The sequence below is a fragment of the Protopterus annectens genome, chromosome 1.part1 (assembly GCF_019279795.1).
Source record: "Protopterus annectens isolate FY-2018-M chromosome 1.part1, PAN1.0, whole genome shotgun sequence".
Classification (NCBI taxonomy): domain Eukaryota; kingdom Metazoa; phylum Chordata; order Ceratodontiformes; family Protopteridae; genus Protopterus; species Protopterus annectens.
In genome coordinates, this window is record NC_056726.1 from 1,947,601,594 (window position 1) to 1,947,628,361 (window position 26,768).

At 45.0% G+C, this 26,768-nt stretch overlaps 1 protein-coding gene across 1 annotated transcript in view; it reads right to left on the reverse strand.

Moving 5' to 3' along the window:
• Positions 1-26,768, reverse strand: part of LOC122816779 (solute carrier family 4 member 1 adaptor protein) — a 937,474-nt gene that overhangs the window by 271,846 nt on the left and 638,860 nt on the right. The window contains exon 9 of the mRNA XM_044089801.1: positions 11,440-11,548. Within this exon, the coding sequence (XP_043945736.1) occupies positions 11,440-11,548 (109 nt within the window). The remainder of the gene's footprint in view (positions 1-11,439; positions 11,549-26,768) is intronic.

Consider the following 26,768-nt stretch of genomic DNA (forward strand, 5'->3'; position numbering starts at 1 on the left):
TGTTCGAGTGTATACATTGCTGCAGTCATCACACTTGGGTTATCCTGCCGTCAGGCAGTTCCGCAGTCGGCCCGAGTTCCAAAGTCTTGGTCCGGCGTCGGTTGCTGTCGCTTCTTCCCTGACGTCAGTGCGCCAGGGGTATATAAGATGCAGCCAACGCCATTTTCTTCAGTTTTTCTTGCCCCAGATGTCAGGTGCCCCCAAAAAGGTAGGCAATGTAAATTGCTAATAAAACATACATAAGAAAAGCAATCAAATACTTTAATGTCACCAGCAAATACTTCCCATAGGCAGCAAGGGTAGAATACCAGGGTAAGTAACAGCAAGTAAGAGGGGAAGGAGGGAGGGTAACCTGGACTGCAGCAGTGTATACACTCGAACATCTACATTTATGGTAGCTACAAAACTGTACTATGTTCATCGTGTTACACTGCTGCAGTCATCACACTTGGGTAGAATCCCAAAGCAGAGGTAGGGGGGCTGGTTCTATAAGGCATTAGGGGTGGCTATAAGGCCCTGCAGAACAGCAGTGGCAAAGCCAGCTCTGGATTTAGAGTAAAGAGGCAGATGTTAATGCTTGGTGAAGGTATGTACAGAACTCCCAAGTTGCTGCTTCCAAAATGTCCTTGGTAGGTACTCCTCTGAGGTAGGCAGTTGAAGTGGCTGTTGCCCTGGTAGAATGAGACCTAATGTTGTTCGGTGCAGTTTTTCCATGATGTCTATAGCAGAAACGTATGCAATGGCCTATCCATTTTGAAATGGTCTGTTTTGAAGTGCCTTTTCCCTGTGTTCCTGCAGCATATGATACAAACAATTGCTCAGTTTTTCTGAAAGCTTTAGTTTTGTCCAAGTAGAAGCGTAACTGCCTGTGTATGTCCAAGGAATGCAGTAGTCTCTCCCCTTTATTCTGTGGATTTGGATAAAAAGTTGGCAAGTGAATAGTTTGGTTTAGAGCCACACTTGATACCATCTTTGGCATAAAAGTAGGGTTTGTTCTTAAAGACACCCTGTCTTGGTGGAATATGATGAAGGGTTCCACTGCCATTAGTGCCTGTAATTCTGAAATTCTTCGTGCTGAGGTTATTGCCAGGAGCAGAGCAGTTTTCCAAGAGACATATTTTAAGTCTGCTGAGTTAGCTGGCTCAAAAGGAGGTAAAGTTAGTTTCTCCAAAGTTGAGATCCCAAGTTGGAGTTGGTGCTCTGTGGGGTGGTCTTATGTTTTTAGCCCCTCTGAGGTACTGTTTTACCAAAGGATGAGAAAAAATAGGTGGATCCGTGTTGTAATTAGCAGAGATGGCAGTGGCATGGATCTTAATGGATGAAAAGGAGAGGCCCTTGTCCAGCATCTCAGTCAAGTATTGTAGTATTTGAGGAATATTTGGGACAAGGGGGTCAAGGGTTCTGAACCTGGTTCCAGGCACAGAATCTCTTCCATTTATCCGAATATGCTTTCCTGGTACTAGGCCTCCTGGCCTCCAGAATGACATCCATAACAGCTTTGGAGAGAGGCATTGTTTGCTTGACTAAAGAATTTGCCATGCAGCCAGGTTTAAAGTCTTGATCTGGCCGTGCAGTATCTGATTGTTTTGCTGAGTCAGAAGTTGTGAGACCTGAGGCAAAATCCATGGTGATCCTTGTGCTAAGTTCTTTAAGATTGGGTACCAGTGCTGGCGTGGCCAGTCTGGGGCAATCAGGATCATCTTTGGCCTTTCTTGTCTGGCTTTTATGAGTACCTCTGAAAGGAGAGGCAGTGGTGGGAAAGTGCATACTTGTAAGTTTTTCCAGCTGAATGAGAGGGCATCCACTTTCCATGCTTGTGGGTGGTAAGTCCTTGTGCAGAATTTCTGTAGATGGCAATTCTTTGGGGATGTGAACAGATCTATGTCCAGGCTCCACCATTTCTGTGCTATCATCCTGAACATTTGTGGATTTAATTTCCACTCATGTGGATCCATGATGTTTCTGCTTAAGTCGTCTGCCAGTGTGTTTTTCTCTCCTGGCAGGAAATGTGCTTGCAGATGAACTTGATAGGCTATAGCTGTGTTCCACAAGGTCATGGCTTGTCTGCAGAGGGGATATGAATGAGTGCCCCCTTGCTTATGTACCACATAACTGTGGTGTTGTCTGTCCTTAGAAGAAGTTGTCCTGGATGCAGAAGGTCCTTGAAAGCTATAAGGGCATTTTGTACAGCTAGCATCTCTTTTTGATTGATGTGAAGATGCCTTTGTTCTGCGTTCCACTTGCCCTGAATACATTTTCCTGCCAAGTGTGCTCCGCAGGCGTAATCCAAAGCATCTGTTGTCAATGTTTGCCTGGCTGTGGGTTGAGTGAAAGCCTGTCCCTTGTTGAGGTGACAGGCTTGAGCCCACCATCGAAACTCCTGTTGAAGGCAAGGAATAAGTGGTATTACTGTTTCCTAACTGTGACAGTGTTGAGACCAGACACTCTTTAGGTACCATTGTAGTTTTCTCATATGCAGTTTTGCATATGGAATTAGTAGTATGCAAGATGCCATGTAACCCAAGGCCTGCAGAATTTTTCTTGCCATTAATTGGAAATATTGAATCAGTTTGTCTTTGCTTGTCTGGCATGAGGTAAGCCATCTGGGCCGTTGTATTTAAGCTGGCTCCCAGGAATATTATCTCTTGTGAGGGCACTAGTTTTGATTTATTTTCGTTTACTGTGTACCCTAGGCAAATTAGCAGTCTTTTTACAAACGCCAGATGCTTTAGAAGAATGTCTTTACTCTCTGCTTGAATAAGGCAGTTGTCCAAATATGGGTAAATTTGAATTCCTTTTTGTCTGCAAAATGCAATTACTGGTGCCAGGCATTTTGTAAAGACCCTGGGCGCAGTAGATAAGCCAAAGGGCAGTGCAGAGAATTGGTAGTGCATTGAACCTGCTAAGAATCTGTGGTATCTTCTGCAATTTTGTCTGATAGGGACATGCAGGAATGCCTCCTTGAGGTCCAATGTTACGAGCCAAGCTTTCTTGCCCAGCATGGGAAGAAGCTGCTGTAGTTTCAACATTTTGAATTTTGAAACATCCAGGTAAGTATTTAGAGAAGAAAGATCCAGAATGGGCCTCCAGGCTTTGTCCTTTCTGGGAATCAGAAAGAGTCTTGAGTAAAATCCTTGTCCTTGCTCCTGTATTGGTACCTCTTGAATAGCTCTCATGTCCATGAGTGCTGTAATTTGCCTCTGCCTATTGATTTGGTGGCAGATTTGGCATTCCTTTTAACCTTGGCAGAGTGTGTAAGTGGAACCTGCAACCTTGAGACACAATATTGAGAACCCATTTGTCTTTGGTGATTAACTGCCAATTGTGACTGAAAAGTGTCAGTTTTCCCCCCAAGGGGGCTGCCAAGAGAGATATGTTTGGCAGCTGCAGTGGGAAGTCATTGGGTCTGCTTTTTATAAGGTTGAGGCCTGTCTTCCCCTTCTTTCTGGGTTGAAGCACCCCATTGTCGAGGTCTGTAAGTACCTTGTGGTTGCCCTCTGCCTCCTGGACGTCGGATCTGCCCCTTTGAGGTCTGTCTGAAACTGGAAAGAACCAATTTTTTGTTGGCCAATTTCTGCTAAACTGAGGAGGCTGAACCTGTAAGAAATCCTTCACCGTTTGCATAGATTTTGCTTTATCCTCCATTTTCTTTAATACCTCTTCTGCCTTAATTCCAAATAAAACATCCTGCTGCAAGGGTGCATCCAATAACGTTGCTTTAACATGATCTGGTAAGGTCTGTTCTTTTAACCAAGCATGCCTTCTAATGACAGACCCTGTAACTACTGCTCTACAGGAGGCCTCTAAGGAATTAAAACCACATTGCAAAGTATGTTTTCCCACTTGTTCAGCTGCATGCAATAAATTCTGCATCTCCTTATAGTTAAGGAAGTTCTGAATTTGGAAGCATTTTTTGTTTCAACTGAGACATCAAATATTGCTGATATTTAAGCATGTGAAACTGGCAATTTAGTCCTCTCATTGCTAAAGTTGCAGATGTGTATACTTTCTCTCCCCATCTGTCTAATGCCCTGGAATCTCTATCAGAGGGGACTGGATTTTTTGCTTTAGAAGCCTTTACCCCCTTTGGGACCCTGGGGAATAGTTTCAGGGTCAGCAACAGGGCTTTTATAAAGGAATTTGCGAAAGTCAGGGACTCTGTAATATCTGTCTGGCTTAACTGGAGCTGGAGGTAAAGAATCAGGATTTAAGCTGGATTCAGCATACACATCATCCACAAAACACTGATGGAATAGCAAGGGGTCTGTGTTGAGGTAATAAAAGGAAATCTCTGAGCCTTTTCTTGGATTCTGAGTAATCCTGGCCCTCCCAATGGAAATGCTCCCGCATGGTATGTAAGGTTTCCCCAAAGGAGTAGTCCTCTGGAGGAGAGGCTGAAGGAATGGATTCCTCAGCATCAGAATCCTCATAAGGGGGTAAAGAGTAGCCAAGAGTAGCCTAGGTCTGAGAACGAATCAGAGAAGATGGACACCTGATCGGATGAGTCATAGTCTGCATCCTGTCTAGGCCTTTTATCAGGAGGAGGGTGGGACCCCCTGATCAGAGTAATTAGGTCTTCGGCCATTTTGAGCATCTGTTTCTTAGGCATGGAGGCCTGTGCTGTGAATGCTGAAGCTGTTTCTTTGGTTTAGAATTAGCAGAAGGTTTAATGGTTAACTGAGTAGGCCTGAAAACACCCTCTGAGGCTGCGGGGTTGTTCAGCTATTCCGGAGCCCTCAGAAGGGATAGTCTCGGTAGGTTTCAAGTCTAGTGTATCCGAAGGCCCAGCCATCTCCACGTGGGAGTCAGAGGCGTCCTGTGGCTCCAAACAAGCGGTCGTCAGGGGCTGAAAAGGCGCCTCGCTGAAAACCGGAGAACCGGCGACTGGCCTAGCAAAGGCTTCGTCAGTTTTGGGCCTCAGATGCCTGTCTTTGTCTTTGCGCTTTTTGCGTATTCTGGTCGTCGGTTGTTCCGAGGGCATGATGTAATTGAATTTTCTGCCAAAACAATGTCGGGCAAAATCAAACTGAAGTTTAATAGTGCGCTTGTTAAACCTAGCACAAAACCGACAACCAGTGACGTCGTGGTCTGGGCCTAGGCAATACGAATGGAAATCCTTATGAGGTATTTGCTTCTCATAAGAAATACAATTATTAACTTTTACTGACATCGGTCTGAGGCAAGAAAAAGTTTCCCCAACGGGGTACTTAGCTTTGTAGAAGACTTCAGTTCTGGATTCGGAACGAAAATCTCAAGAGTCGGCCGACCGGCACTTGCGAACTGCTTCTGCATCAGGCACCGAGCGGCAAGAAAGACTGAAGAAAATGGCGTCTGCTGCATCTTATATACCCTTGGCGCACTGACGTCAGGGAAGAAACGACAGCAACCGATGCCGGACCAAGACTTTGGAACTCAGGCCGACTGCGGGACTGCCTGACGGCAGGATAACCCAAGTGTGATGACTGCAGCAGTGTAACACGATGAACATCAAACAGATGATCAGATTTAAGAAACTTCTTAGTCTTATCCAAATAAAATCTGAGTTGCCTATGCACATCCAACGTGTGTAGTACCTTCTCACTGGCAGATTGCAGAGAAGGGAAAAAAAAGTTGCCAAATGAATAGATTGCTTAAGGAACAACTCATTAACTACAGTGGGCATAAAAAGAGGATTAGTACAAAGGGATACCCTGTCCTTGTGAAGTACAAAGGGACACCCTGTCCATGTGAAACACCAAAAAAGAAGGACAAGCCATAAGGGCTTGAAGCTCAGACACCTGTCTGGCAGAAGTAAGGGCTAACAAAAGTACAGTCTTCCAACAGCAATGCTACAAGGAAGCTAAATCAGCAGGCTCCAAAGAAGCCTGGGTCAATTTTTCCAAAACAAAATTAAGATCCCAGGGAGGAAGAACAGGCTTCCTGGGAGGCCTAATATGAAAGATACCGTTAAGAAATTATTTAGCTTGAACTCTAGAAGCTAAATGAGGAGATAAAGGCAGACAAGCAGAAATAGCTGATAAGTGCGCCTTCAGAGAAGAATAAACCAACCCAGCAGTGAGCAATTCACACAGATAAGAAGGAACCCAAGGAACATCCACAGAAAGTGGCTCTATGTTACAAGAAAGACACCAAACAGAAAACCTCTTCCATTTGGATAAGTAGGATTTCCTAGTAATGGGTTTCCTGGCATCTTGCAGGACCCTAAGCATGTCCTCAGAAAAATCAAAGTCCTGTCGCCCACAGTGTCAGTTGAAGAGTGGACAGATGGGGATGGATAAGAGATTCCTTGTCTTGTGTGAGGAGGTCCGTCCTGTGAGGTAACTTGTGATGACTGTCCTTAGCTAAATGCAGAAAAAGAGGGAAACAATGCTGTCTCGGCCAAAAGAGAGTCACCAAGATTTTGGGAACTTCCTGCTGTACTTTGAACAGGACTTTTGGAAGAAGAGGAAAGGCATAAAGGAATATCTCCTTCCAAAAAAATTATAGGGAGTCACCTTCTAAACCAGAGAACCTGTGACTCAGCACAAAATAGAGGAAGTTGTTTCAAATGGGAGGTAAAAAGATCTACTTGAGGAGTACCTCACTGGTGGACAATGTCCAGAAAATACATCCTTGTGAATCATCCATTCGCAGGACTGAGTTATGGACCTGCTCAGAAAATCTGCCACCGTGTTTTGGCCTGAGGGAATGTAAATTGCCTGAAGAGTCACTTGATACTGGATAGCAAGTTCCCACACTAGGAGTGCCAAATGGCAAAGAAGATAAGACCTTGTCCCCCTTGTTTGTTTACATACCACATCACTGTGGTATTGTCTGTAAACACCTTGATAGGTCTTGGGGAGAAGAGAGGATGAAAAGCCTGAAGAGCCAGCAGAAGAGCTCTCATCTCTGACACTGATGTGTTCTTTCATGTTGATGAGGCAACCAGACTCCCTGCACCTTTAGGGGGCCAAAGGCCACTCTTCATCCCACATCTGTGAACAAGCTCCTGAGACGGAAGATGGGGATGAAAAGGGAGCCCTGAATTGACAGCCAGCTGCTGAATCCATCACTGACGTTCCTTCTTGAGACAATGCAGAACAGGAACTAAAAATTTGAGAGGATGAGCATGTTGAAGCCAAGCCGACTTCAGAAACCACTGAAACTTTCTCATGTGGAGTTTAGTCAGAGGGAGCATAGGAATCATGGAGGCCATAAACCCCAGAGCTCTCTGAAATTCCTTGGTTGTTACTGCAGCCAGAGCAAGAAGGGATTGAAAAAAGGCCCCCTTTGATTAGTTCCCTGTGCCTCTGTCCAGCAGAGCCACTGAAGTGATCCCTGAGGTAAACTGTTTCCTATCCACTCGTCAAGGTTTCTCTTGAAGAGTGTTAGCTAGGAGCTCTGCCTAATGTAGATTGGAATCTTGTTCCAAAGCATGGGAAGTCTCTGGGACAGGAATCTATCCCTCCAGCACGTCCTATTTATTGTTGTGGTGAGGTTTAGATCTCTACAGCGTGTGGCTCTAGGGGGTAAGGTTTCCTTTAGGTGGAGCATGTCCATCAGGTATGATGTCAGGCAGAGATGACCTCTGCGTAGGCGGTATGCAACCGAGTACAGCTGGAGTTTCTTCAGTCAAACTGCATAGGGCATCTGTTTGAGGCCAATGATCCTCTTGGTGAGGTATCTCTGTGGTCTTTCCAGCTGTTGCAGGTGTCTTGTAAGGTACATCCCAAATGGGGCATTGTACTCTATGATGGGTCTGATGAGTGATGAGTAGAGGGACATAATGACCTCTTTTGATCTGGATGCAAACCCTTTTGTGATTAGGCACAGTCTGGATCCTGCATCCCAGAAAGACCTGATCCTGAGTCAAGAGATCCAAAGCACCCTCGGGAAAGGACAGCTGCTCCTGAGTGGGCTGAGGAATTCCCATGAAAGGGAGAAGATATTTCCAAACCAAGAAACACCCTTGGCGAATCATAGATGGAACCCAGGAGTCCTCAGTAATCTTTAACCAAATAGGGAGAGATAGAGAAAGGCGAACAGAAAGAGGAATGTGGCTGTCAAGAACAGGACAGTCAGACGACACCTGGTTTTATCAGGAAAATGAGACTTCTGGGGCACAAAAGTCTGAACAACTTTAGCAGGATGAGCGCACTTTCCACCTTTCTGGCCCTTGGGAGGAGGGCAAGATTGCCTATGAACAAGGGCTAGCTTAATGGGGTAAACTCTCTGAAACTTAGGGACAGGAGAAGCAAAAACAAGTCGATGCTACTGTAAAGCCTTGCACTTATCCTGAAAGGGCTTAAGCAAAGTGGCAGCAGCTTTGCCAAACAAGTGTTTATTATCCAGAGGATCATCCATTAACTTTATTAGTATCATCAGGCAAAGGTTGAAGCTGAAGCCATGAATATCTCATCACAGACCCAAAAGCAACAGGCCTAGAGGAACCATTTTCTGCATCATAACTACATCTGATGGAATGATGAACCGCCTGGGAAGAAGTCCCTCACAGGAAAAGAGCAGAGGAAAGAAGAGTCAACATGTACCTGGACATATGGGTCTGATAACTGACCAACCTAAAAGCTAAAGTAGCAGAGGTATACACTTTTCCCCAACCTTTCCATGATTCTGCTATCTTAATCAGAAGGCAGTAACTTAGAAGGTAGCAATTGAGATGGCTTGTCAGATGCCACATACACCACCGAGGGGTCAGCAGAAGCAGAAGGGCATTTGTAAATAAATTTACAGTCCTCCAGCATGCAATAAAACACATCAGGTTTCTTGGGGGGCAGGGGGCCTTAGAAGCATTAGAAAAGGCATTCAGCAAGGCAGTCAAAACAGGAGGGACAGCAGAAGGTCTGGGAGAATGCATCTGCGCCACCTTTTCTGTACCTCAAAAACCTGAACACAATCCTATTTAAAAAACTCCATCATTCTACAGATTGTGTCCTGCAAAATAAATTTTATCAAAAGGAGTATCAGGACTAGTAGATTGCTCTTCCTCAGACCCACAGTCTAAAGGAGAGAGAATCTGAGAGGAGTAGACAAGGGATTCCTCGTCTGAATCCGCCTCCTCCTCAGAGGAATCCTGTTTCCTGGGTCTTTTTTTAGAGGATGTAGAGGATGAAGGAGGGGCTGAAACAGAAACACCCTAAAAAAGGTTTTAAAGCCATCAAACAACCCCAAAGAAAAATGTTGCCATTCACTCTGTGGGTCCTTAGGAAATGGGGAAATGTATTTAATTTTCTGCTTTTTGTTTGGGGGGACATCCACCTAATGAAATGCAGAAGGTTACGACTCTGGGTCGTATTCAATAATGGTAGCAGGGACTTCTTCTCTGACTAAGATTTGAGGATCAGCCATGATTCCCCCTGAATATCCGATGTGGATGTCTGCAAAGCCTCCATACACCTGACTAAGGTAGGATGCCCCCCAGCCTCCAAAACGGTTGGAACCAAAGAATTAAATGAGGAAGTTGGGCAAACCTCCAGGCTTTCACTCTCTTTAGGAGAGACATCCATTGAGGCTGTACAGCAGAAGAATCCAGTCTAGATTTCTTGGCCGCCTTCTTTCTGGATGGCTGCCTCTCAGAGGGGGAAGTTCTTTCCATTATGTCTTTAGCTAAGAGCTCAAGACACTGATTCTCCAGATACAAAGCCAAAGAAGAAAGTCTACTATGGCCTAACCAATTGAGCAGGACATATGGTCATGGGAAGCATTGAGGCAGTGCAAGCAATGTTTGTGATGGTCTTTATGAGGAAGTTGTCTCCCACGCTGGCATTAACCCTTCTCAGATGACATGAAACCTCACAAGCAACTAAATTTAAAAGGAAAGATGAGATACAAAAAAACCCAACGGGGCACTTGTCTGCAATGGCTTGGCGAACCAGTAACGGAATAGGTGTTCAGACCAATGATCAAGAAATGACATTTGGACTGGCAACAAAGAAGTCCTGGGGATGGTATGTCTGAACGTCACCTTTATACCCTATGGCATGTGAGGAACATACACGTGATATGGCTTAAAGCAACCTAAGGCTTTGGTATAATGGCCGGACGTGGGGCTGCTCTTGTCAGGGGATCCCTATTGTAATGAATACTGCAACAGTGAAATGGATAAATATCTACTTTTACCAAAGTAGAAACAGTGACAATAAAAGAAAAAAGGCAGGTAAGGTTGTCATGGAGTGCTATATTGACATGTTCTTGTCTGCCCCAAAATAAATCTTATACACAATTTTAAAAGTTTACACAAGCAAAGCATACATTTAGTTGAAATTAGCCCCTAATAAGTACCTATAAACTGTGGTCCCTGACAGGAAGTTTCTGATATTGGTAAGAGTTTCTTAAAGGAGAAACATCGCTTTTAGTCAGAAAATTAAAATAAATATCTTTCTTACAAGGCCAGCAACTTCTGATTACAGGGTTTCCCCAATGGGGACTTCTCAGTGAGAAATGAAGCTGTTAGCAGATTACTGCTACGGTAAAGTCTGAGAGATGCTTCTCGAGATGGCAAGAAAGTAGTGAAGAAATCTTCACTCTTAACTGCTGATTTTTCTCCATGATGCTAGCCAGTCAGCAGTCAGAGTGAAGGTATGAGGAAGAGCCACAGGTATGTGAAGCTGATTGACTGTTGCAGGGAAACAGCCCATATAACCTAAAGACTACTGCAGCTGTAGGAATGACCAACATAGTCTGATAATGAGAAAAGGCACTTGGGTTTCTAAAAGGGGAAATACTACTATGTCACTACATAAAATATTAAAATATTTTCTTAAAAGGACAACAATTCTGTGTGGAAGAGTTTCCCTGGGGAGACATAACTGCCAAAAATGAAGCTTGAAGGCGGACTGCTTCTCCTGTGAAGCATCAGAGATGCTTCCTTTCAAAGCAGCAAGAAAGTACTGGAGGGTTATTCACCCTGATTGCTGATTTCCCTCTACTGGGCTGACCAATCAGCAGTCAAGAATAAAGGTGTGGGAGGCAGCCAGAGCTTTGTGAAGCTGGCTGTTTGCTGTATCCTATACGGGATGCAACCCATGTAGCCTAAAGGCTACTGCAGCAGCAAGAATGATTAACAAACATAGGAACCTCTGCACATCTTTGAGATTATACTTGTCCCTGGAAAAGAAAAAAACTGAAATTAATACATCTCCCAAAGGTTTACCAGTTGCAATGTCAAAAGCAAGGCATGAATCTAATATCACAAATGAAACATGTCTGGAAAGCAACCACACAAAGTTGCCTAACTGTCTAAGAAAAGCCCATTTATTCATGAATTATCAATGCTCTCATAATTTGGATGATCAAAATAAAATGCACCAAAACAGGGCACTTTAATACATTCTGTACATTCACCTACCTCTAAAAATACATCCAGTACTGAAATAATGCAAAACACTGCTAAATCACTTATCTTCAAACAATGGCATTCCCATAAGTTTTCATAGGACTTACCCCAACAGTTCCAGTTTTTAATTTAAACTTGCTTCCCCCTTTCATGGCTCCAAACATTGGCAACACATACTTTTTAGGCTTGGTCTCAGCTGCAGGTGATGATCCATTCCTAAAGGGAAAAGGAAGCAAAGCAACAAAGTTATATAACTATTTAGTGTCATGTATTGGTTAAGAATGACATTCAGGCTTGCAGTTTGAAACAGGTTAATACTAAACTCCTACATAAAAGTGCAGTGTCTATCATTTCCAAGGTCAATATAAAGATTATTTATTTATTTATTTTATTTTACATTTGTTGACCGGGATAGTCCGACTGGATACATGTCCATTTTCAGTGGAGGCACGGGGAGAAAAGCTCCAAGGTACAAGATATTACAGGGTTCATGATAATTACAGTTTAAATATTATTTATATAATCAAGTTATACAAGTTCACAAAGTTAAGATTTCACAAGGTAAAAGACCTAGGGCTGGATTCACGAAACCTCCGTGTAAGACTTAATATGTCTTACTCGGAGACTGCAGTTGAACGGTACAACATCAGCATGCCATGCATATTCATGAGGGCATGCTGAATCATACCCTAGTCTAACACGGTCCCGTGTAGGAAAGTAGGGGGCGTGTCCGATTGCCGAGTACTGCAAAGGGACATGCCCCCAGAAGAGTCAGAGTCCTGAAAGTAAACACCCACGAGCGAGTCCGCTGAAATGTCAAGGAACACAACACCACACATCCCCACAGACTAAACCCTACTGAAAATGTGTAAAATGTAAAAATAGCAGTTTCATTTTTTTTTTATAATTTCCAAAATGTTTGCCCGCATTTGCGCTCATTTGCGCAGGTATGCCCTTAGCTCAGCCACAGTTAGCAGACATTGAAAAGTTTAAATAAAATCTACATATGCAAATTAAGCCAAGTAGCAATAGCGTAGCGGTAGAGACGTCGGCCAAAGAGGAGGTAGTCACAGTTCGAGCCCCCACAACATCATTCTCCATTTTTATTTAAAGTATGAAACAATCCTCTGACATGTGTATATATATATATATATATATATATATATATATATATATATATATATAAAACTATAATTTAAGTAAAATGCAATGAAATGGCCCATGTATTTGTGAATAAAACCGACATAATATATAAAAAAGGATCATAATTGCCCATAGCTTAGCAACGCTTTAACAAGCTGAATATGAGTGCCCATAGGTGAGCAGCACTTTAACAAGCTTAATATGAGTGCCTGCAGGTGAGCAGCGCTTTAACAAGCTTAATATGAGTGCCCGTAGGTGAGCAGCGCTTTAACAAACTTAATATGAGTGCCCATAGCTGAGCAGTGCTTTAACAAGCTGAATATGAGTGCCCGTAGCTCAGCAGCGCTTCACCCAGCTCAATACGAGTGCTTGTAGGTAAATAACGCATTACCCAGCGTAAGCCATTTGGGCGGAGCTGCGCAGCACGCCAACCAGCTTACCGTCGGGCAACGTTGGGAAAGCTGTAGCAAAGTCGACTTTACACAGACACACCTCCTAGCCTGACTAGACAGTAGTAAAATAAAAAAGTAATGACAAGGGTCGAACCCGGGATACTGTGCACCATAGTCAAAGTACTGAACCACTAAGCCATGACAGTTGTACTTAGAAATACAGTATTAGCATACATATAGGAATGAATGAAAACAGAACCATGATAAAGCAGTAAGCTGATAAATATCCAAAATGGCCAATCACAGATAAGTGCGGGAAAACCGGCATATATAAGCCAGCCCCATAGGTGGGAATACACACCATAACTGATTGTGGTACCAATTTACAGTCAGGATGGCAGGTGCAGGAGAGGGAAATCGCTTTAGAGCACAAAGGTGGGATGTTGAGGAGTCAAAATATATGGTTTGGCTCCTAGTCCATGATCATGAAGCCCAACTCATGCAGGGCCAGGTTCAATGGGGAGTGTACAAGGCAGAGGCGTGGAACCGGTTGGCACATGATCTCACCAGTGCCACAGGCATTCCGAGGACTGGTGAACAGGTCCGTCACCACCATGCGGACCTGAAGCGACAAAAGGAGGACCAACTGAACCGATGGATCCAGGAGGCCCGCCAAATGCCCAATGCCCCACTACTGAGTAAGTATCCATGTAATTAAGTATGTAAGAAATGCTATCCTAGCCTATAGTATGGATAGGTATGTTACAATATTCCTTCATTTATATTACAGCTGCAGGTGTTCATTCCGCGAATCGGCAAGCCTATGCTGATAGGCTGGCGAGGTTGCGCCACCAGGCAGGTTAGTAATTATTCTGCTGGTATTGTTATAGAATATAAGTGGGACAGCCTGTAAAAGAGTTCAGTGTTGTAACCCAGTAATAAAGGTCAAATAAGCCTAGAAGAAAGATTCTGTTAGTATTATAAGATTAGATAAGTGATGCAGCCTAGAAAAGAGTATTGCAATCCAGTAATAAAGATTAAACAAGTCTCAAATAGAGTTTCCACCTGTATTGTAATATCAGATAACTGCTTCAGCCTGAAAATGAGTGTTGTAATCAATCAACAAAGGATAGACAAGTGTCGAATACATCCTTGTAAATTCTGCCATATGAAATAAGTGAGTCAACTGGAAAGGATTGTTGTAACCCAGTAATAAATGTTAATAAAGCCTAGAATTAAGTACCATCCTGAAATGTAAATATAAAATAAGTGAGAGACTGTGAGAAAGAGAGTTTGAAGCTACCAAGAAAGCTGTAATAAGTCTGGAATAAAGGTATACTGCATTCACTACATGATGAAATGAATGAAACAGTCACAACCAAAGAGTGAAATGTCTTTAATAAAGTACAGAACCTGGACTGCGTCCGTCCCACAATTTGGATATGTTGCTGTACCCTTGCATTATGGAGATAGTATGGTTGCATGAAATGCTGAACATCCACAGTTGTCTAGACCCATATAAATCAAATGTAGCAGGATGTTTTACCTGAACACAGCCAGATATGAACATATATGAATAAAAATGGAATGTATATTAATGTAGCAGTAACATCCCCATCACCAACATTCCTAACGTTACATACAGGAAACTGCACTAATACATGTAGGGGATATATATATGCATCTACTAGGAATGTACGGTATATGTATAGGTAGTTTAAGTTGTTAATGTAATATTTCTCCACCCTACCCTATTTTCACAAATTATGCCATTCCATACCAAACTGGGTATATGTATTCACAATTAATTCCCATGGACATTTGCCCTGTTGGTTTATACATATCTGCATGTACGTTGATGCATGTGCCCTGTTCACATATCCAAACCTGATGGCCTGTTGCCACCAATCAACCCTGCATGCTGTTGGAATGTCCACTGTTGTTCTAAATATGCATGTGTTATGCTTGCTGCTCAATGTTCGGAATTCATGTGTGTTTGGTTAATGGGAATACTGATGTATGCCGTTACAACTAATTTTGAATGGTGTTGTTTGTTACTAACCCAAAATACCATAAAATACTGCTAAACATAGGACAACAGGGAAGGCTGGTTCCAGCGGACCCACCTCTCCCACCTCAGCTGGCGAGTGCACATGGCACCAGTGCCCAGGCCGGGACCTCCTCCTCCGGTGGCGCTGTGCCACCTTCGGGTGGAAGTGCTGCAGGGAATGGGGCTCGCCCCCCCTCTGCAAGCGTGGCCAGAGGAGAGCCTCCACTCACCCTCCATAGGGTCCTGTCTGTGGTGCGTAGTGAGATCACGTGTTCCGTGACTGATCCCCTACGCCAGCTCGAGGCGAGAGTGGCGCAACTCACGGGTGCGCCTGCCCGTCCTATCCAGCCCCCAGCACAGCCCCGGCCTGGGCTGTGAAGGCACAGTGGTAACTGCCCATGGGTGGGAATCTCAGTTCCACTGTCGCCATCTGTGGGCTCATTGACTTGCGATATCCAAACAGCCGTCCCTGTCAATTGTGTTTACCCCCCACGTGTCATACTCTGCCCCTGTATGCGTCTTGTTTGTCTTGTCTGTTAACCTCCCCAACCTACCTCCCCAAATATACCTACTTCCTGTACCTCACACTCCACTCTCACCTGAAAAAAAAAATAAAAAATGGGCACTCAATTCCCACAAAAAAATTACACCCCATACATAGCTGCCCATTTCGCATACATGTCTGCTGAACATGTAAACTGATAATTACAACTGGCTGTACAACATATTTTGTTGTCCTCACCCCTCTCTCAGGGGTGGAAGGTGTCAAATCACACTCTAAATTTCTAACATATGCACAGCTGTTGCTGGTAAAGAATTGGGCAGCTATGGGCCTTCCCTACATCCTTCCTGCACATCCCGAGCTTGTTTTCCTATTGTCCTACCCTCTTTGTGCCCCCTTTTTCACTACTTTCCTATTTCCCCATTTTCTTTTCTTTAAAAGAAAGTAGCGCGGGTGTTAGTGGGACTAAGCACTTTTAAGCAGTAGTCAGCGGGTGTGCGCTTGTGTGCGCTTAGCTAAGTGTAGCTAAGCGTCGCGCAAACCCGCTTACAACTGCTTAAAAGTGCCTTATTCACTCTGTATGACAAGGCCTGTAGTCTGCTCATCAGCAAAATAAAATACCCCTGTCAGTCTCGAACCCAGGACCTTGGAAACACTAGACTGTATGAATTACCCACTGAGCCGCAGCAGATATACAAGAACTTGGTGCTGAAAGAAATATATCATGAAATACAAGGAGTGAATGTAAAGGGAAAATAGGAAGGCCATTACACAAAGCTTGTTCTGTGTATCTTTACTGGCAATTCTTGTGGAATTGCATTACATTAGTGTGATAAGAGAAACAGCCATACTAGTAGGTAATAATGTTACAGTAGCACCTTACAAACCCCACACAGTATCAGAGCAGGATAAACACAGCCATATTTGAATAGGTAAGCGGCCAGACCTCCTAACTGTGACTGATTTACATGGATGTCCCTGATTTGCAAACAAATGTTACCTGTGCCCCACTGACTCCCTGTGAAATGTACTCACAGTAGGCAGAAAGGTGGAGAATCCCACATAATGGTAACTGTCAATAAGTTACAGTAGACACTACTTGCATGTCAGAAATGGTGTAGTAATACATATGCTCAAAATACCCCACAGTCACAACTGCAGAATATCTGAAATATATCACGGGTGTATGCCACTGATATGTACCTTTCCCTGAGGTGGGTCAAATATATACCTGAGAGTATCTTGAGGCCTGAAGTGTCAGAAACACACAGGCTTATCAGCCTGTCTGCTGTTACACACACTGCGAATAGCTGTAGAATTACTTCCACAAGCATGCCCTTATGTAGGAGTACAACACAGAAATATCAAAGGATGTAGCCATATAACACACTAATGACAGTACAACAGTTCACAAGCACTGCATGTGCCTGATATTCATAATTGTTAGTACAATATACTTAGTTGTCCTCACCCCTCTCTCAGGGGTGGAAGGTTTCAAATGTCACAGCAAATGTCAAACATATGTACAGCTATTGCAGTTAAAGAAATGTGCAGCTATGGACCTTCGCTACACCCAGCCTGCACATCCCTAGCTGGTGTCCCCACTGACTTCCTGCTTCCCGCTTACAACTGTTTAAAAGTGCCTTATTCACTCTGTATGACAAGGCCCTAGTACTGCTCAGCAGCAAAATAAAATACCTTTGTAAGTGTCAAACCCCAGACCTTGGGCTCACCAGACTGCATGAAGTACCACCAAGCCACAGCAAACATATAAGAACTTAGCGATGAAAGAAATATATTAAGAAGTTATGTTCTTACGATAACGTTCCATGTTAGTTGTCTTCTTCTCGCCTTCTTTCTTGCTGGATGGGTTCGGAGCCGATCCTCGGCTCCGACTCGGCCTATACTATAGCTCGAGAGCTATTTTTACCGGCTCGAGGCAGCCCTATAACCCACAATACCATGCGCTAACTCCCCAGATCTCGTTTGGCAGCTAACACGTAGTATAAATTTATTATTATTATCCTCATTTCCAAGTACGGACTCCCTGCTGGTAACACTAAAGATACGGGGAAACCGTAAAATATTGTATCTCATGAAATGGAAGGACTCAGAGACCTTCAAGTCTGTCCAGGCTAGGGGGCAGGAGGGAGGGCTTAAGAAAGAAGGCGAGAAGAAGACAACTAACATGGAACGTTATGGTAAGAACATAACTTCTTAATGTTAAGTTGTCATTCTCGCCTTCATTCTTGCTGGATGGGACAGCATCCCTAGCACCTTAGTCCTGGGTGGCTCAATGGAACAGACTCCTGAGTACAGTGGAACCAAAGTCAGCTCTATTTCTGGAGGCTATATCAAGTTTGTAATGGGCAATAAAAGTATGTTGGGAAGCCCATGTAGCTGCTGCACATATGGCATCCAATGGTAACCTTGCTTGAAAGGCTGTTGATGTTGATAGTGCCCTAGTTGAATGAGCCTTAGGCCTAGATGGAAGTTGCCTGTGTCTCAACTCATAGACAAAGGTAATAATGGATGTCAACCATCTGGAAAGAGTAACCTTTGATACTGGAAGCCCTTTCTTCCCTTCAGCATAAGAGAGAAAGAGCTGGTCTGACTTTCTGAGTTGTTTAGTCCTGTCTAGATAATATCGTAGTTGGCGATGAACATCCAACGAATGTAATTTCCGTTCAGCCCTGTTGGAACAGTCTGGGAAGAAGACAGGCAAATCAATAGAGTGGTTTAAATTTGCTTCAGAGGACACTTTCGGTAGGAAGGAAGGATTTGTTCTGAGAGTTACCCTGTCTTTATGAAAAACCAAATAAGGGGGACAGACAGACAAGGCTTGAAGTTCCGATACCCTTCTGGCAGATGTTATGGCTACTAAAAACAGAGTTTTCCAAGAAAGAAGCTTGAGGGAGCAAGAGGCTGCGGGTTCAAAGGGAGGCAGAATCAATGACGTTAGAACCAAATTCAAATCCCATGGCGGGGGCGGAGGTATAAGCAAAAATATGCCCTTGAGGAAGGGTTTACAGAGTTTGTGGGACATAATATTTGCTTCTGAGAGCCCCACATGAAAATTAGCAATGGCCGCTAATTGTACTCTGATAGTGGCTGACGATGACCCTGAATGAAAGAGCTCCGCCAGAAGGTCTAGAACCTTATGAATGGGTGCATGGGTGCATGGAAAAGATCTAAGGACCTAGCTTGTGCCCAGAATGAAAAACGCTTCCATTTACTCGCATACGTCTTCCTAGTATTGGATTTATGGGAAGCCAGAATGATATCACGGACAGGAGGAGAAATAAGGGGAAGCCTGGCTATGACTGGAAGTGGAGCAACCAAGCTGTGAGGTTGAGGGAATGAAGAGACTGATGCAGCTTGCCCGAGAGATGGGTCAACAGATCCGGAAGGGGTTCCAGATGCCAAGGCTGTTCCAGTAGATAACTGTGCAGGAACGGAAACCATACTTGTCGAGGCCAAAATGGAGCAATGAGGATCATTTTGGATCTCAATGCGGTTGCTTTCTGAATCAATTACGGGATCAACGGTAAGGGAGGAAAGGCATATAGAAGACCCCGGGGCCAATCGTGAACAACAGCGTCTCTGGGGGGATGGCCTGGTAGAGGAAAGAGTGTGAAGAAGTCGAGGCACTTGCTGTTTTGAGGGGTTGCGAAAAGATCGCAGCAAGGCTGGCCCCACTTCTGAAATATTCTGTCTGCTACCGCTTGATTTAGAGACCACTCGTGAGGCATGAGGATAGTTCTGCTCAATCTGTCCGCTATGACGTTGGACTTCCCGAGGATGTGCGTTGCTATCAGAAACCGTTGAGAGGAAATCGCCCATTGCCAAAGTCTGAGTGCTTCTCGACATAGGGGGTAGGACTTTGTTCCGCCCTGCTTGTTATGTACCACACCACAGACATATTGTCCGTTTGAATTGCTATAGTCCCTGTGGGAAGAGAGCTCTGAAGGGCTTGCAACGTTAAAAGCACCGCTCTTATCTCCAGGATATTTATGTGCAGGTGGCATTCTAATTTTTGCCATGTGCCCTGGACCGTCCTGCCCTGATAGTGCCCCCCCACCCGATCAAGGAGGCATCCATTGTCACCGTGGCAACTGGGGGGGGGGGGCAAAGGGTCTGCCCTGAAAAAGCTGAGGGGAAATCATCCACCAGGAGAGATGATTCTTGCATGATGGGGTTATCAAGATGTTGTGAGTCATTGGGAGCTGTTGAAAGGACCACTGAGAAAACAGCATTCACTGAAGGATCCTCATGTGGAAGCGGGCTAATGGGAGTAGAAGGATCGCCGCTGCCATGAGGCCTAACGTTTTCAGTACTAACTTGACTTGAACTCTGTTGGACTGAAACAAGAACTGAACATTCCGCCGTATGTCTGTCACTCTCTGAGGTGGTAATGTTGCAGACATTTCTGTGGTGTTTAAGACGGCGCCTATAAAGTTTATACACTGACAAGGCGACAAGGAGGATTTTGCAAAATTTATAGAAATACCTAGATTGTTGCAAAGTTGGATACTGTAATCCCTGGCCATTATAAGATGCTGCTTGGTGGTAGCGGAAATGAGCCAGTCGTCTAGATATGGAAACACCTGGAATACTTTTTGTCTCAGGTGAGCCATGACCACTGCCAAGCATTTGGTGAACACCCGGGGGGCTGTGGTGAGACCAAAGGGCAGGGTTCTGAATTGATAATGACTGGCTCCCAGCCGGAAGCGGAGAAACCTCCTGGAGCGCCTGGGTAGAATGGACTGCAGTGTTACCATCCGAAATTTTGTCTTTTGTACAGAGTTGTTCAATCTGCTGAGGTCCAAAATGGGTCTCCAGTCTCCTGTCTTTTTTGGTACCAAAAAGAATCTGGAGTAGATTCCGGATCCTAGCTGATCTGCTGGGACTGCCTGGATGACTCTTTTTTTAACAGCTTTTTTATTTCTAGCTGTGCCTGACCCCTTTGTGTGGGTGGTACGTCTGGTAGGGGTCTTGGCGGTTGTACCGGAGGGGAAGTGAAGGGAATTTTGTAACCCTCGGATATGATCTTCTGTACCCATTTGTCTTGGGAGAGTGATTGCCAGGCTTCCGGGTACAGAGATAATCTTCCCCCGACTGCCTCCAAAGGCGGACAGTCGGGCAGCTTCTCAGGGATGCTGAAAGGGTTGGTCAGGGAAGGATTCCCTGGAACCCTGGTTCTGTGGACCCCCTCTGCCCCTGGGGCGGCATCTGTTATTTTTCCCCCCTCTGCCTCTGGGGGGGAATTCACCACGTGCGGCAGGCGCGACTCCCTCTGGTTTGCGGAACCACATCTTCCCACCCCTCTGTCCCTTAGGATAAGGTCTAGAAGGTGTGGAAAAATGGACTCCCACGGCAGAGAGAGTCTTACCATCTTGCTCGCATCTGGTGAGGGCATTCTTCACCTGAGGTCCAAACAATTCTGAACCATCAAAGGGGTTGTTGGTGAAGGATGTTTTGAAGGGATCGGCAAAGTTACAGAGTCGCATCCAAGTGTGACGTCTCAATGCAACACCTGTGCCTGCGGCCCTACTCGCTCCATCGGCTGCGTAGGAAATAAGCTGCATGGAGGAGTTAACAATGGAATTCAGGGTAGCCAGCTGGGAGTTCATTTTGTCCTGATACCCTGCAGCAGAAGGATCCTGTACAGTTTCACCTAGTTCTTTGAGCAAGTCTCTCTGAAGGCGGGTGAAATGACATAAATAGTTCAGCAATCGCATAGTAAAGGTCGCTGAAGCAAATGTCCGCTTACCATACCTGTACATGGTCCTGGACTCTTTGTTAGAAGGATGAACAGGTACAGAAGGATCAGCCAATTCCTTCTTAGTGGCTGCTGCTAACACCATAGCATCAACTGAAACACCTTTGGTGAGAAAGGATTTGTCCTCTGGAGCAGAAATAAATTTACAGGGCCTCCTAGGGGTAGGTTCCATTGAAATCAGGAGCTGCCCACGCCTTTCTAGCCACTACCTCCATTAGTGGGTCGAAAGGGGGAGACACCCAGGAGGTGGAAGGGCGAGACCCAAAAGCGTCAAGGTAAACCGACTTGTCCTTGGAGGGTTTGAGGGCGGACCAATTCCCCCTCTGTTTCAGGATCTCTAGGATGTCTGAAAAGGAGACATCCTCAGAGGGGGATCTCAGGGAACCCTCCGACTCATCCAAGTCGGTGTCTGACGTGACAGACTCGGGGGAGCCTATGTGCTTCCTCTTGCAATTTCTTTTCCTAGGGGGTTCCCCTGAAGCTTCACGGGAGGCCTCGGAAGAGGAGGAGACACCCAAAGTGGGTACCCTACGCTTTGGATCTCTGCTGTCAGATGCAGGAGGATGGCCAGAGACCGTAACAGGCACTGTAGAGGGAGGAGCTGCAGAACTTAACCTTGGAGTGGACACTGGGTCCAGCACGCTCCTCATCACCTTGAAGGCTCCCCTATCAGGTACCAAGGGCAGTCCCAGCTCCGAAGAGACCGGAACCGCTCCCAGCACCGACAGTGAAGGTTCCGAGAAAGATGTCGGGGCCGAACTAACCAGAGCCGAAGCTCCGAGAGGGAGAGCGGGGTTGGACAAGGGTCCGATGCCACTCGCCCCCTCAGAGCCGACAATGGAGTCCCGGCGCCGGACCTCTCCACGGACGGAACCAATGAAGAAGTCGGAGCCAACGACACCGGAGCCGAAGGTGGAAGTATCGGCTCCGATGTGGGCAAGGTTACGGTTCCGACAAACTCCGGCTCCGAACTCAAAAGGTGAGTCGGAGGAGGAATCGATAGCGGTACCGAAGGAGCCACAGTCTGGTGAGACGGGCTTTGGAGCATTTGGGCTAGTGCCTGAGAGTTTATGAGCCTACTGACCACCCTCTCAATATCGTGGTCGGAAAGCCTGGATGACCTAGATGAGTGAGTCCTATGACTCCACTCCAATAGGAGTGGTGATCTCGGAGCCGATCGGACGGATTCTAGTGAGGGGGATCTAGAGCGCTTGCGCACTGGGGTCGGCTCCGATGCAGGTTTCGGAGCGGATACTACCTTGCCCGCCTCGGATCCAATTGGAACCGATGTCAGAGCCATCTCAGTTACGCCAGTCCTCGACTCAGAAGCTGGAGCCGAGGGTTTGGCGGTTTTTGAAGACTTCCCCGAGCCAGACTTGGACGGGGAGTCATCGGGCTTCAATAAGCCCCTTAAGATGAGCTTATTACGACGCTCCTGCAGGACTCTTGAACTAAATCCATGACAGATGGAACAAGAGTCCTGCAGGTGTAAAGGCCCTAAGCAGTAGACACAAGAAGTGTGACCGTCTGTCAGAGACATTTTCTGACAGCACGAGTCACACTTCTTGAATCCCGAGACCTTAGCGTCTTTGGACATAGTCCTAACAACAGCAAACAAAGTAATCACAGTCAGCCCACACACACACTCAACTTATGACTAGAAAAAAGTTAAGGGGACTGACTAAGCACCACACACAGACACTCTAAAGGGTGGGGAAAACTAAGGTAAAGCCCGTAGGCCCAATGATAAAAATTAACTAAAAAGAAGGGAAGAAGGGCTACAAAAGGGCTGTAAAGAATAAAACAATCGATAGGGACCTAAAATAGGAAATCTTTTTGGAAAACTACCTGAAATACAGTACTATAGAAAAAATTATCTTTACTGACCTGAGCCGGTAAAAAAAAGGCAACCTCGCAGCGAAGCGGCAAACGAGATCTGGGGAGTTAGCGCATGGTATTGTGGGTTATAGGGCTGCCTCGAGTCAGTAAAAATAGCTCTCGAGCTATAGTATAGGCCGAGTCGGAGCCGAGGATTGGCTCCGAACCCATCCAGCAAGAATGAAGGTGAGAATGACAACTTAACATCATGCATTATAAGGAGTGAATGTAAATGGAAAATAGGAAAGCCACAGCAACACATTCCAGTAAAGAACACATTCCAGTAAAGACAAATATCAGGCATTCAAGGAGTGAATGTAAAGGGAAAATAGAAAAGCCATAGCAACACAATGCAAGAACTACTGTTGTATGCAAGTTAATCCACAAATCCCACAGGAAAGTACATACTCCCATGTAAACAGTGTTAGCATTAGCAGGTGTGAGTTAACATACACACTGAGAAGAGTGCACTGGAAGAAGACACAGTCAGGTTTCAGTACAACATGCATTTCAATGGCTACAACACAGCCTCAGATATGAGAGATATACCAACCTTCTGACTGACACAACAGTGTCCACAGCAAACCAGCATGGTCCCCACCTTGCAAAACTGAAAAGCCTATGCCTACCTAAGCTATCATTTTATATCAGTGTCCTGAAATCACAGTGAGAACTGCAATTACCACACAGCAGGCTGCATGCAATTACTAAATGCTGGCCACCAATTGGTGCAGAGGCCATCATAGGTTCATAGGTAGATACTAGGCTATCTGCCCTAGGGCATTTATAAGCCTAGCCAGAGTGTATTTGGCTTCCGCCTCCCTATTAGATTAGCCTACTGTGCCTCTGTAAAGTAGGTCACAGAAGGTACCCTTTTAAGATTAGTTTACTGTGCCTCTGTCTAGCAGGGACACAGGAAAGATCCAAGGGGTGAATTTGCGATTTCCCATCCACGCGTCCAAATTTCGCTTGAAGAGGGTCAGCGAGGGGCTATGTCTAACATGAATTGGGATTCTATTCCAGAGTGAGGGGAGCTTCTGGGAAATGAATCTGTCCCTCCAGCATGTCCTATTTATTTCTGTGCTGAGGTTTAGGTCCCAGAGTGTAGCTCTAAGGGACTTGGATTTTTTGAGGTGGAGCATGTCCATTAATTCTGGGTTTGACATGGCTTTGTACATCAGGCATAGATCGCCTCTGAGTAGGCGGTAAGCAACTGAGTAGAGCTGGAGTTTCTTTAGTCGAGCTGCATAGGACATCTGTTTGTAGCCCATTATCCTCGGTGCGGTACTTTTGGGGTCTCTCCAGTTGCTGCAGGTGTCGGGGACGGTACATTCCAAAAGGGGCATTGTATTCAATTATGGGCCTGATGAGTGACGAGTAGCGGGGCACAATGACCTCTCTTGATCTAGATGCGAACCCTTTCGTGATAAGGTGGACCATATAGAAGGTCTTTCTAACCACTTTGGCAACGTGATTATCAAAGGAGAGATTACTATCTATGTTGGTCCCCAAATCTCTAATTACTTCTTCCGTACTTAATGGATTACCACCTATGTGGTAATTTGTGGGCACCTTGTTTTTCCCAAAGGGGATGACTATGCACTTTTTAGCATTTAGCTTGAGGCCGTGGCTCTGGTACCAAGCATCCGTCTCTGTGAGACCCTTTTGGAGGATGCTTGTGTCAGCTGGAGATTCGACTATGGCCTCCAATTTGCAGTCATCTGCGAACTTTGTCAGCCATAATCCCTCTGTGTTAGCCTGAACCTCAGAGAAGTATATACCGAACAAGAGAGGTCCCAGAACTGAGCCGTGTGGGGCGCCACTTGTAACTGGTTTGGATTCGGACATGGCACCTGCGATTCTGACCATGTGGGTTCTATCTCTGAGCCAGTTTGCAACCCATCTTTTGATATAGGGGTTGATATTTAAGCTGGTAAGCTTATTTATGATGCCCGAGTGGGGTATTGTGTCGAAGGCTTTTGCGAGGTCCAGGTAGGCTGTGTGGACTACCTTGCCCTCATCCATGGCTTTAGTAACTGTTTCAAAGAAATCAACTAGGTTTAAGAGGCAAGATCTGCCCTTAAAGCCGAACTGGGTAGGGTCCACTGTCTGGAGGCTCCCAATGTCTTTGTTTATGAGTTCCATGATAATACGTTCCATAGCTTTACAGAACAGACTAGTCAGGCTTATGGGGCGATAGTTTCCAGGGTCCGTTGTGGCACCACCTTTGTGGAGTGGGACCACTGTAGCTGTACGCCATTCTTTGGGTACATATCCTGTAGTAAGGCTATGTTTGAACAGTGACTTAATGTGAGGGTTCAGTTCTTCTTGGAGCTTGTGTAAGACACAGCCTGGGACACCGTCCGGTCTCATAGATGCTGTGTTTTTTTGCTTTGGAGAGGGCAGCTTTCACCTGTGCATCTGTGATGTCAGGGAGGTTACATTCAGTTGGGATAGGCATTTGCTCCTTTGGGGGGGAAGCGGGGGAGAAGTTTGCGCTGAATCTGTCTGCCAGGATGTTGGCCATGTCTGTAGGTTCGGTATATTTTGTACCGTTATGCAACAATTCAGAGCATATCTGGGAATTTCTGCCCATGTTCCCGACATAACTAAAGAAGGCCTTATGATTATCTTTAGTGTCTAGGGCAATTTTTCTTTTGAAACTAGCCTTTGATGATTTTATGAGGGATAGAAGTTTCTTGCTAATACTGATCAGAGTTGCCTTCCCTTTTTGGGATTTTGCTCAGTCATGTAGTAGCGTCCTCCTTCTGTTGTACAGCTTATTTCTGTCCGGGGTCCACCAGACCGGTCTCCTGTTTTTGGAAGAGTGAGTCTTGGTTTTATTTGGGATAGCATGATCCATGCATTCCTGCAGGTGCTCATAGAATGCATGGACACATGCACATGTGCAGATACCTACAAAAGCAGCCTGTACTGCCAGTCCACACATGCAATAATATCATTGCAGCAACTGGAGGGAGAGAGAGAGAGAGAGATATATAGATAGAGACAAAAAAAAAAAAAGCCAGCCAGCAAGCCAAAAGAAAAAAGCTGTCAGAGACAAAGGTAATGTAAACTAAATAATCTAATAATCTACATACTGTGAACCCTCCATATGTGTTAGCAGTCTGTATCTATATGTATATACAGATCTGCATAGGGCAAGAGACATACTGCAACTGTTAGTGAAGGCTGGACATACATATGTAGTTGAAAGTTGCTATGTGCACATATTAATGTAGGTTGTAGTGTGTGACATTGAAAACAGCATGCAGTGCAGATATATGTCAGGTGGTGGTGAACTTCTGTGGGACTGAGCCAGTGAGGCCTGCTACAGCTATACGACCTGAGGACAGCATAATGCATTCTGAACAACACTGTGCAATATCATTACAGAACGGTATGTCTCACAACTGTTTCAGAAGTGATATTCCCACCATGGGCAGTCTATGTGCCTACATGTGCATGTATATGTACAGGAATGGATGTTTAGAAGTCTGTGTGTATATATATATATATATATATATATATATATATATATATATATATATGTATGTATACACACACACACAAAATCTATATATATATATATATATATATATATATATATATATATATATACATATTTATATATGTGTATATAGAGAGGTATGTATAGATAGAGATATATAGACAGATAGAATATGTAT